We start from the raw sequence: 12,960 nt of genomic DNA, 5'->3' as shown, positions 1-12,960 counted from the left end.
ATGCTACCCAGGGCTAAGCCATATTTTGGTTTAGCATGCTGTCTAAATGCAGGCTCATGGTTTGTCTTCTCCAAACAAACTAAGCTAAAGAACCAAGAACATACCTTAATTACAGCTCATGGTTTGCCCTAGAGCAAGACAAAGTACAAGCTCTGGTTTGGACAACATGCTAAGCAAAACCATGGCTTAGGCCAGAAACTGCAGTAGCAGCAGCCATGAACTTCTCTCGAGGGACCTGCTCAGTCATGGTTTAAGTAATAATACTTCAGCTCTTTTGGTAATGTGTTAAATGAGCTTAGGTTGAGATTTCATATAACTAGTTGCTACCTAAAGTTACACAGCCTTATTATAAAGACACAGACATAATCGTCTTTGAAGCATTTTATTGGCATAGAATTTCATAAACTGCTGTTTCCCCTAGTGTAATTAACTACATCTTCACATACAAAATTTTACAAATACATCAAGTGTCCTTCAAGTGTTTAGAAGAAGCACCATCATAAATAAAATTTTGATGGAGAATAGAAACTTACTGCCAGAGTAAACAGATGAATTGCTGAAAAGCAAGATAAGGCCACACAGACAAACAGCATGGAGTTTGGCACATGGAGGGCTGCTTCACATAGTAGGATTTAACCCACACATTAAAGCAGCCACTCATATTATTCAGCCTTGAGTCACGTAATACATGGTTGCCTCGCACATTAGAGGAAGGGTTATAATTTAGCTTACATCACGGCAAATAGATTCCTGCATTTCAATTAAGTTTCATTGCTATGATGCATAAGCAACTTTCTTCTGCTTATTCGGTTAGATCAGCCTAGTCTAATCTGGGACAGATCTGCAATTCACTCTAGTATGGAAAGTATCATACTTAACCTAGGACATCATCTAAGCAATAGCCTAGCTCAAAAAGAGAAGTAGACATTTCTGCAAGGCACATTTTCTGGTTCTTGGTGACTCGCTAAAGCAGCTTTTGAATATCATCCTGGATCTTGATGGTTTCAAAACGCCTGCTGTAACGCTTGAAAGGCACTCCATCACGGCTTATGAGGAACTTCTCAAAATTCCATGCGATGTCACTGCGACACACAGGGGACCAGATGATGAACTGTGGGTTGGTCATCAGAGACACGGGGTCATCATGTGGAAAGGGCAACTCTTTCTTCAGGAATTTGAAGAGTGGGTGAGTGTTTTCCCCATTCACCTCACACTTCTCAAAGACACTGAAGTTGGGCTCATACCCATTGCCTGGGCGGACATACTTTAGTGAATTCAGGATCTCCTCGTTGGTGGAATTTTCCTGTAAAAAGGAGAGAGAAGATATATGCTTAATTCCAAATGTCAGAACAAAGTGTAGCAAACAGCCACAGCAGCACCAACCAGGCTACTGACTTCTGGTTTATGTGACATTTTCTTTTGCTTCACTAACCCCTTCACCATGCCAATAGCAGCTTTGCAGAAACACTGGGCAAAAACATTCCCTTCCATCGCAACTTGCTACTTGTTACAGTATCTTAGTTTAGTTCAGCAAACATATGGAGATTAAAGTTATGGAGAAAAGCAAGTTTTACCTACTAATTCTATAAACTGCTCTGCTGCAGTTGCAAGGAGTTAGTAGGATCTGAAACTTCAAGTTCCTCATTGAAAGTAACATTTACAGAACAAATAATTTCTTCCTCAAACATAAGTCAACTGATGTGACTTAAATATTCCCTAGCATATTGCCCAAGCAGTGATAGACATTTTGGGGTAGTGCTGTAGATGTCTCTTGACAAATAGCAGAAGGTCTTCAATAACTGGGCAGGAGGGGTGGGGAATGAAGCAATAAAAACCACTTTTAAATTATTTCCAATTTAAGCCCTTACAAGCAGATTGTGATGTTGCCACACAGTTTAGGCAAGTACCCTAATTGGAAGTTTGTGCATAAGGGTTTAGATGTGCAATCAAAATGCACAGTTCAGCTTTGTACACTTTGACTATACAAACTGCTTCATCCCCTGCCCCATCTTGAGTACCCCGCTGCTTTTTGTCCCATTCAGAGAAATACTACTTCAAGCCTCAGTTCATGTAACACTAATATGTCCCTGCTGCACACTGCCTCCAAGGTGTGGCTGGGAACTGAAATTTTACAACACCCTTATCAATTCTGGTGAAGCAGGTATTTGTACATGCCAGTATCAGCAACCATCAGTCTGTCTTCTGCCATGATTTGACCTAGTCCTAGACCTTTTGGGTTGCATGCAACAAAATCATCCTGTTAGCACAAGGACTTCCTTCCACTTGTGCAACAAGCTTTCCTCTTCCACTCCTTGTGTGCCCCCCCCCATCTGCTCTGGACTGTTGGGGAGCCTCCAGAACAGACTTGAGACAAGGGAATAGGATTTCCTATTGTATGCCAGGTAGGGTTTGAAAAACAAGAAGCTTATTTACACCCCCTACTGAGCAAGATCTGTCAAAATGACTGAGCCAGTAAGTATTGTAAGAGCACAGGTGCTTTATTAGTTTCACAGAGGTAGAGTAGCCATCCTTTGAGCCAGCTACTTGGTTGAAAACTGCAGACTTCCAAGCCTTACCAAACTATCACCTCCCAATCCACATGCTCCAAATTAGGATGGTAAAATGCATGTTTCAATTCCTGAATTTGACTGCTTGTCACTACCTGCTCCAACAACAAGAGGAGCAACTGGTCTATGCAGCCTTCCCCACTTTGTTCCTTGGTGTACAAAGTTTCCACTCGCATCTGGAGAATACATTTATAGTATGAATATACCACTTTAATAGTCATGGAGAATCCTGAAAACCGTCGACTGGGAAATGTACCGGTAGCTTTGCAAGAGCAGCTCCCTTAAACTACAGTTCCCAGTATTCTCCTTGACTGCTGAAGCGGTACAGTAGCACTTTAAATGAAGTTCCAAATGCTGCCCTTCTCAAAAGAGGTAGCTGTAGCTGGTTCAGTCAAAACCACCATCCTCTTTTCCACTTCACACAAGCGGAGATGCACGGAAACGGCGGCATTTGATTGAGTGGGAAGGAAGCCATTACGCAGTTTAGCTTGTGAGCAGACGGGAAACTAGTAAGATTGCAAAAGCAGCAGCCACATGTCTACAGCACAACTTGTAGGGTGCTCTCTGCTGGAAAATGTAACAAACCCTTGCTTCCTCTCTCCGCTCCACAATCATCCAACAAGGTGCTGACTTGAGATGTAGAGCAACTGGATTAAGTGTCTCCTCGGGGCACGATTCCCCCCCCCCCCCCGCTCTTGCAAACCTTTCCTGTGCTCGGCAGGCATAAAGCCAGCTTGGGGGGGCATTCATCATCGAAGCACTCTTATGCCCAGATAAGAACCTGTAACGCAAGGGGGGGGGTGTTGTGGCGATACGGAAGGCATCAGTTTCAGCATCAGGGAAGGCGCGGTTCTTATCACAGAGAAGGCAGGGGTGGCTGGGAGCCGTGATAGAGCTTCCAGGAACTAGGTTCACCCCCGCTCGATGGCGAGCGTTAGGGAGAGAGAAAACAAAGCTTCTGGCCATGTGCAGAGTGCGTTCTTTCCTTCCCCCTCCCGCCCCTTCCTTTAAACCTAGGACTGAGAAGCCCCCACACAAAGCAACCCCCGCCCCCCATAAAAAGACCTACAAGCCGACTTGGGAGCTTGTGTCGCCCAAGGGCGCCTCGTTCCCTACGCAGCAGGAAAAGCTCCCAAGGGGAAGGTCTCGCCCTCCTCCTCGCCTGCCGCGTCCCCTCGACAGCAGCTACGGTACCTGGTGGCCGAATTGGTTGCACGGGAAGGCGAGCACCGTGAGCCCCTGAGGCCCAAAGCGCTGCTGGAGCTCTCGGAACTGCGTGAAGTCCCGGGTCGTGGTGCCTCAGAGGGAAGCCACGTTGGAGACCAGCACCACCCGGCCCAGCAGCGAGCCCAGGTCGACGGGCTCCCCGCCGCCCAGGGGCCGCACCAGCACTCCCGCCAGGCTAGACAGCGATGCTCCGGCCATGCTGCGAGCCATCGAAGATGCTGCTACAGAGCAAGTGCGCGGCCTGGAGGCGCCTCCGGCCCTTTTCAGCAAGCCCAGCAACTCCGCCCACCTCGCCATGGCTCTGTCTGGTCCTGGGGTGGGTGGGGCTAGCAGGAGAAAGCTCCGCCCATCGTCTTTGTCCTCGTCTGCCGCCGATAAACCCGCTTTCTTTTACTCCACCCCGATTCCGACCGCTTCCTGCCGCGAGCATTCTGGGCATGCGCGGGAACCCTGCGATTCGAAGGTCATTTTCAAACGCCGACTGCGAATGAGTGATTTGCTTGGCTCGAAGCCAGCGTGGTTTGCTGGCGTTTCTCTTCCTTTTGAATTAGTTTAATCATTCTCTTCTTAAAGATCCCACCTTACGTAAAGTACAGCCACTCTTCTGTTGCTGCTGGGGAGAGGAGAGCAAGCAGCAAATAACCACCTGTCCCGTTTCTTAGGAAGCAGAAGCTGATTCCTAAGGTGTCTGATTTGGCATGGCTCAAAGCTTAAGGTGGGCTGCATGCCCCAAGTTGCTTATCTGTCATTGTCGTTGAGTCATCATGCTTTTATGTGTGTTGTGCAAACAAAGGTGCTGAAGGTTATTTTATGTCTCGAAGTCATGGGAATTCATGATGTGGGGGTACAGCAAAGCTTATTTTGGAGCTCAGAACATATTAATAATAATAATAATAATAATAATAATAATAATAATAATAATAATAATAATAATAAATAATTTATACCCCGCCCATCTAGCTGAGTTTCCCCAGCCACTCTGGGCAGCTCCCAATCGAGTGTTAACAACAATACAGCATTAAATATTAAAAACTTCCCTAAACAGGGCTGCCTTCAGATGTCTTTTAAAGATAAGGTAGCTGCTTATTTTGCTAGTTCCTTTTAACGTTTTGGGGTTCATCTCTGTTTCGAATTTCCATGCAAATAAGGAAAATTAGGCAACCAGGTTCAGCATCCTCTGATTTGACTCCCATAACCCAAGCCGCCTTCTCCAAGTGACAAGTCCTTCTGAAGGCAGCTGTGGGGAATGCAAAATGTGTAGCTGCCCTTACCGCTCTTAGGGAAGGCAGGAGCAGTCTCTTGCTTGCTAACCTTCTCTGTGCAGGTTTGGTCATAGTTTACCAGATTACTATGGGGAACTTCTATGCTAGCCTGAGCATCATATAGGAGGGCTGGGATAAAAATTAAAAATGTTTCATCACTTCTTTCATTTAAGAAAAAGGAAAGGAAAGTAACTAACAAAATGCCCAACCTGGACAGCCTGGGTTCTAGTACTGTGGGAGAAGAACAAAAATCTCCCAGTGCATTTTCTCTATACAGCACTTCATTTATTGTTAAAAAATTAATTATAAAGTACTATTTCCACTGAAAGGATTACCTGCTCCAGCCTCAGTTATTAGATATTTTATATTGTACAAGAGAAACTGTTAAAAAAGGAAACAAATTAGGGATTGGAAAGATGTAGATCAGGTTCTGAATAGCCAGAACAATCAGGTGTTAGAACTGGAAGGAAAAGTCTTTGTTTCAGAAAACTGGGCTTAAAGTTGTGACTGTTGTGACCATCCTGGCAAGTTTTGAAATGCTGAAATCTAAATGTACCAACTCAGGAGTAAGTGTCATTAAACTCAATTTGGCTTACTCCCAGACAAGTGGATGTAGAATTGTTGCGTAAATCTAGATCTTCCTTATTGCCCCAGAAAAAAAGTTCATATTTTCCGCTTAGCAATCTTAGTAGTTCCTCAGTGTTGGACTTCAATGGAAATACTTCAAAGCTCCCTCAGTATTGCAGTATGCTATAAAGTCCAGGTGAGCAATAACTGCAAATAAAAAGCACTGAGGCTTACAATAGGAGTGGCAGTGAAACATTCAACAATAAATAGCAACCGCTCAGCCTCAGGTTGAGCAAGAGCTGGTTTCCTTTGCCTTTAATAGCTCGCCTGCCCTCCCACACTGCTCTTCTAGAAGCTTCTACACCAGCTTGGACACCTCCTCACTCTGGGTGGTGCCACAGTAAGGACTGGGCCCAGTAGGCCATTCTGAAGAAGTGAGCAAAAGGAGTCAGAACACCCAACTCCTCCTTTTCCTCTACTGCAGGCATGCATTGCACTAGGCAATTAAAACTTCCCATCAGCAAAATATAACAACAATTTAAACATCTATGGCTTTCCCCAAATAATTCTGAGAAATGTAGTTTGTTACGGATGCTGATGGGGCACCTGAAACAAACCACAAAATGGTGTTCCCACTAGGGTAGAAGATCTGCACTGGGAACAAGGGGGAATAAAGATCTACCCTGGGAACAAAGGGATAATAAATATATACATGTGGTACATAAGAGCCAACTCCTAGGGGCCAAGGCCCCTAAACCTCCCCCAATAAAATATTTGAGGTGGCCACCTCCCAAATGTTGATGAGCACTGCCATTTATATGGTGTGTGTGTTGCATCATGTAATTGAGTATGCAGGGTGGGGCTTACCTGCCTCCCCAATATTTTATTCAAGTTGGCACCCCTCTTGCCCAAGCTCACACATTGAGCTTTATGGCCAAGTAGGGACTTCAGACTTAAGTCATTCCACTTGACTCATCTTTGTGCGCAAGTGAAGTGTACAGTATGGGTGTAATCTTGTGCGTCTGCCCCCGGATGCAGGACAGGGAAGGCAGCCAAATGGAAAAGGGGAGAGGTTTCAACATGTCGCTCTGCCTGTGTGCTGTTGCTGTAACTGCTCTTGCGAGAGATTTGCGGGAAAGACAAAGCACACACACATAGAGTTCCTCCTGCACCACTTCCTTTGTGAGCTTGGGGAGCTGCCTGCTTTTAAGCCAAGCTTCTGCTTTTAAGCCAAGGTTGCCACCCTTTTCTCCAGCAACGTTCCTGTGGTTTGGAACTGCTCTACGAGGCAAACGCTCGACAGGTTATACTTTCCTCCTGATTCATTGCATGGTTGCTGCATGTTCCAGAATTGTTCTATGACTATCAAGTGTCAAAGAATGCAAGACAAGTCATGCCACAGTTAAAAAGGAAAAAATGGCATCATTTGCCCTGTTCCCAATATTAAAAGTGGCAACAAATTGCTTCTTGGAAGTCAGGTGATCCGATGTCCTTTACGATCTGGCATGTCTTTTTAGAACTAATAGCACCCTTTGAATTCTTTGTCTGTGATCCCCAGACTCAGTTATAAAGGAGCATCTTTGGTTCCTCCCATTATGAATGAATGAATGCTTTGCATTTATACCCCATCATTTTCTTCAACGAACTCATGGTGGCATTCATAGTTTCCCCCCTCCTTATTTAATCCCCAAAACAATCCTGTGAGGTAGGCTAGACTGAGAGGCAGTGCCTGGCCCAGGGAGCTTCATTCATGGCCGAGTGGCGGTTTGAACCCTGGTCTCCCAGATCCTAGTCTGACAATTGCACCACACTGAATAATTTGTGAACTCAGTTGTTTCAATAGGATTTAAATATGTAACTCCCAGTTTTATGGCTGTCTGTTTGAATGTGCCACAATTTCCACTTTCAGTGCTTCTCAGTTTTTGTTTTGTTTGGAAGCAATAACTGTATTCTAAGTTGCTATTGCTTTTAGAAATTACTTGCAAATTGAACTTGTACATTTATTAAATCATATATGGTTTTACGATTTGACTGTATGCCACTGGGTACTTTTAGTAGAGCAGGATATATAAAATAAATGAATGTTTTATTGCCTGTACTAAAAGAGTAAAGCATGCATCTGCATGGAACCTTACCATTTTTCAAATCAAAGCCCTACCAAATAATCTGCATGCCACATCTTGCAGATAGGTTTGTGCGACCCCAAAACATCCTGTTTGTCCTGCAAATAATATTTCTTGGCACTTATTGCCGCAAAGGTGCCTGCAACAATATTTGTTCGAGGAAGTTGTTTGTGAAAGTCATTTCCTCATGTGTGTCCCTCACTCTTGTTTCAGCCTAGCCATTGTTGAAATAATTGCACAAGTGTCAGTGCAAAGCAAATAAAGCGCACCTGGTGTAACAATTCAAAGCTGTTTCTGTGCAGGCTTGGAGAGAAGGGGGCAAATATGCGTTGCAAATATTTGTTTCTCCCCTTACAAGCCAAGCTGTCATAATGAAACCGGGAAGTAAAAGGACTGCTGGACTGATTAAATACTTTATTGTCTTCTCTGGGCCCCATGTGGGGAGGCTCAGTGATTTGCTGAAGCACTGAGACATGGCTTGTATAGATGCTATGCAACAAAGACAGTGGCAGCTGCAACAAGGATGTTTTGGACACCCCAGGACTATGAGGGGGAGGGAGGGGAGTCCAACTGAGTTTAGTGGTGCTCACTTCCAAGTACGAACATAAGAAGTGCCTGCTGGATCAAGCCAGTGGCCCACCTAGTATAGCACCATTTCTCACAATGGTCAGCTAGATGTCCATTGGAAACCTGCAAACAGGATTTGAGCACAAGAGCACTCTCCCCTCCTGTGGTTTCCAGCAACTGGTACTGGGAATCATTGCTGCCTCCAGCTGTGGAGACACAACACAGCCATCAGGGCTAGTAGCCATCAACAGCCCTCTCCTCCATGACTTTATCTAATCCTCTTTTAAAGCCATCTAGGTCAGTGGTCATCACTGCCTCCTGTGGGAGCAAGTCCCATCATTTTAACTACTCGTTACCTGAAGAAATACTTTATCTGTCCTTAATCTTCCAACATTCAACTTAATTCATTGGATGTCCATGAGTTCTAGAGTTATGAGAGAGGGGGAGTAACTTTTCTCTATCCACTCTCCCCATGCCACACATAATTATATACATGTCTATTATTGTAGAAGGGACGCGGGTGGTGCTGTGGGTTAAACCACAGAGCCTAGGGCTTGCTGATCAGAAGGTTGGCGGTTCGAATCCCCACGACGGGGTGAGCTCCCGTTGCTCGGTCCCTGCTCCTGCCAACCTAGCAGTTCAAAAGCATGTAAAAGTGCAAGTAGATAAATAGGTACAGCTCCAGCGGGAAGGTAAATGGCGTTTCCGTGTGCTGCTCTGGTTCGCCAGAAGCGGCTTAGTCATGCTGGCCACATGACCTGGAAGCTGTACGCCGGCTCCCTCGGCCAATAAAGCGAGATGAGCGCCGCAACCCCAGAGTCGGTCACGACTGGACCTAATGGTCAGGGGTCCTTTACCTTTATTATTGTTGAATGGTCTCTTTAAATTTGAAGGTTCATTATTGTTCCACAAGATGTGTATTTCTTTAAGGGTCAGAGCAAATAATGTGACCTAGTTTTACAGCTGTGAAGCAGTATAGCAGGTGCTGTTAAGTTGTGTTAATTAAGCTGTGTCAGCAATTGGGTATAGTATATAAAGAGCAGCACCTAGCTCTCTCAGGACCCTGGTGGTTGGGTCATGCTTATTGATATATTATAATTAATGTAAAAAGGAGTTTTTGTTTTTGTTATTAAAACCTAGCAAAAGTTATTTTTGCGTTCCTTGTAATGTGTGGTCTCCCCAGCACGCTTTCTGCAGCGCAACTAATCTGCAAATAGCCAACAATTATATGTATGTAAATAAGTATGCCTAAGCTTGGAGTCCTCATCAGCCACTCTAGCGTTACCTGACGTGCTTTTCAGTTCTCATGACTTTCACTGACACAGCAGGAGCTGAGGACCTTTCACTGCCCCACCCCCAGGTGTGCTCTGAGCATGGTTGCAATTCAGTCTGTAGTCTCTGTCACACAGATTCTCAACAGCATTTCCTCCCACTAGTCCTGTTTCTTTTGTTGTTTAAATAGGTGCTTGGGGACTGTGTTGGCTGACCAACCAACCAACCAACCAACTCTTAATCATAGGGACGTGGGTTTGAGTCCCACATTGTGCAAAAATTCCTGCATTGCAGAGGAGTGGACTAGATGTTTCTTGTGGTCCCACCCAATTCTACAATTCTATGAAAGATGCCTATACTTGCATTACCGAACAAACAGTTCAGTATGACCAGTGTCTTGTAGATTTGCTATCTGAACAAAACAACTGAGCTGTTAATAATAGAGAATTTATTGAGTTACATATGATAGCCATTGACCATGCATTTGCCTGTGCTTTTAATGAGAATTAAAATGTTTCCATCTTGCGTCTTATCTATTCACTATATGTTTTCCAACATCTTTAATTGAGCAGAACTTTCAATCACCACACTATTCTTCCTCAGTCTGGTTACAGGAGTTCCACTGGATCACACTAAAGGTACAGTATCATGTTCCCAAGCACATGCGTCAAGGAAGCCCATAGCAGAGCATGAAGTACCCTCTCCTCTGAGCCTGTTTAGCTAGAATGGCAAACTGACCTGCCCACCATAGGTTTGCCTTAACACCACTTGAAAACCAGCCAGATTGGTGGCCCTTGCCGCACCTGTGGCAGAAAGCTGCCAAAGTTATGCATTGTGTGAAATGTAAAAAACAGCCTGCAATGTTTTTCCAGCTCACACTGTGATAAAGATGAATGGTGGCAGTTTTTATTTGTTTTGTAATCTGACTTTAAAATCAAACTGATCTTGTTTTTGAAAGCTGCATTGGGTTCTTTTTCAATGGAGAAAAACAAGATATAAATTATTGAAATAAAAACAAGTATGTTGGAAAGTATTAGGAATCTGAGAACATAAACAACACAGTGCCTCTTCAGCATTTCATAAACTGAATGTTGTACACAATATTTATCATAGAAAGGGAGTGCCAATATCACACAACTGAGGACTAGCGGAGGTTGAAATACAGCTTTTTAAAATGGTTTCACATGAAAGTGGATGACTAAGAGTTGACAATATTTTCCATGCACAAAATGGAAGATGGAAATAATAATTACTGTGCTATGCCCTTTTTTCTTTTGTAGTCACCCCATCTTGGTTAGAGATAATGTTAATGCGTCATTCACTGAAACTGAAAAGTTATCAAATTATTCTTACATCACCTTGGTATCATTGCTGAGGCACAGTGATATTCTGAGGTAATGTCTGGAAGAGATTGACAAATTATAAAGTGTATTTCGTACACACATTGAACATACTAACTTTACAGGTTGCAAAGGCGAGATTCTGCAAGCACCTGCGAGGTTCTTTAGGCTTGCCCACATGACTATTTGGGTTTGTGTGTCTTTTTAAACACTTTCCTCTGTCAACAGCAGATTCCCTTGCAGTATCAAACTGCTTCTGAAGCTTCCCCCAGTTTTAAAAGTCCTGCCACATGGGACAAAGTGTGGCAGAGCTGCTGTTCAAGAAGCAAACCTATAACACTATGGGTCATACATAACTGAGAATGTATTTTAATTCTGTATTTAGCAGACAACCCAGTAAAAGCAATGTGCAGACTTTATGGCAAGGGTCGGCGAACTAAGGCCCGCAGGCCAGATCTGGCCGAATTGCCTTCTAAATCTGGTCCACAGACGGTATGGGAATCACTGCGTGGATCTGATCGTTCAGGCCGCGCATGCGTTATTTCCCTCTCCCTCACATGGCACCGGCGCTTCCTCCCTCCCTCCTTCTGGCTTCTCCCCACCTGCCTAGAGGAAGGGTGCTGGGCTTTGTTGGTGCCAGCAGCAGCAGCGTTAGCACTCAAGTGGCTGCCACTGCAAGCAGGCTCAATTCGGGCTTTGTTGCTGCCAGCCCCTCTCCGGAGCCCTTTTACGTGCCACTCATCATCCCACTGCTGCCAGCCTGTGCTGCTCACAGGACACAGGTAAGCAGCCACCAGGCTCATCCGGTGCTGTGAAGGGAGGGGAGAGTCGGGGGTGTGTGGCTTACCTCAGTAAAATGTGTCCTGTTATTTAAAATGCATTTATGGGTTATTTGTGGGGCCTGCCTGGTGCTTTTGCATGGAATGTGTCCTTTTAAAATGCATCTTGGGTTATTTTAAGTATTTTAAGTATTGTATTGTTATGTTTATGTTGATTAAAATTGTTCTTCATTTTAAATATTGTATTGTTTTTCTTGTTTTTCGTGCACTACAAATACAGTATGTGCAGTGTGATTAGGAATTCGTTCATTTTTTTCAAAAATATAGTCCGTCCCCCAACAAGGTCTGACAGTGGACCGGCTCCCTGCTGAAAAAGTTTGAGGACCCCTGCTTTATGGCAAGCAAAATTAGAGCACTGCATGCTTTTGCCACTGGACTGATGAGATGGTGCAGCAGGGAGAAAGGCACAATTAGGATGTTTCCTTTTTGGCAACCCCAAACATTCTCTAGGAAGGGGAGAAGGAAAGTTTCGGGTGATCATTTGTGACCATGTATCAAAGGACACAGCTGAAGACAGATGCACCAACACAAATTAGAAGCCGTTGCAAAAGTGCACTGGCATTTACATATGCTAAAGCTTCTAGCATATATGGAAAATAATCTGACAGTAAATATGCATTACAGCTCTTTACAGTTACCTCATGCACTTGTACAGCTAAATATACAAACCTGTGCGATAATGCTAAAGAACTTTGACATTTCCCCCTTTAATGTTTTAATGTTGTATTTTAATCTTGTTTTTAAGTTGTATTCATTCAACTTGTTTTTATTATTGCTTGTTAGCCGCCCTGAGCCCAGCCTTGGCTGGGGAGGGCAGGGTATAAATAAAATTTACTATTATTATTATTATTATTTAGGATGCTCAACTTTTTTTCTCTGATGTTGAGTAACAGTATTTGCTGCATGGTGCGCATTAAGATGACCATTTGCCAGAAACTTTGCTGTGCAGTTATCTTCTCTTGTGTAGACATGTTTTAACTTGGCAATGCAATCATGGATCCTTCTTGAGGAAAAGGCACTGCTCTGCTTTACCCCACCTTCATACCTGCTTAGGCAGCTTGCTAGGAGTACTGGTATCAAGTTGCCAGCACTAGCCAAGAGCCCAGCCGCTGGATATTCAGGAGCAAGTTACACATCTTCATATTTTAAAGTAGGGTGGTTATATTCTGCAGACAGTGCTGCTGACAATTATAGAC

At 44.2% G+C, this 12,960-nt stretch overlaps 1 protein-coding gene and 1 long non-coding RNA gene across 2 annotated transcripts in view; one reads left to right on the top strand and one right to left on the bottom strand.

Annotated features, from left to right (window-relative positions):
* LOC310672442 overlaps positions 1 to 12,960 on the top strand; it is a 131,253-nt gene that overhangs the window by 94,582 nt on the left and 23,711 nt on the right. The gene's annotated exons all lie outside the window — the stretch shown is intronic.
* On the bottom strand, positions 369 to 4,191 carry GPX1 (glutathione peroxidase 1). The gene is made up of 2 exons (XM_083429557.1): positions 3,762 to 4,191; positions 369 to 1,303 (listed from the first exon to the last, which is right to left on the bottom strand). The coding sequence occupies exons 1-2, from the start codon at positions 4,089 to 4,091 to the stop codon at positions 965 to 967; spliced, it is 669 nt and encodes a 222-aa protein (XP_083285683.1). The 5' UTR covers positions 4,092 to 4,191; the 3' UTR covers positions 369 to 964.

Source organism: Podarcis tiliguerta (genome assembly GCF_965153285.1).
Source record: "Podarcis tiliguerta genome assembly, chromosome: 2".
Classification (NCBI taxonomy): Eukaryota; Metazoa; Chordata; class Lepidosauria; order Squamata; family Lacertidae; genus Podarcis; species Podarcis tiliguerta.
The sequence above is the reverse complement of the archived record's forward strand: the minus strand, read 5'-3'. Positions and strand labels throughout refer to the sequence as shown.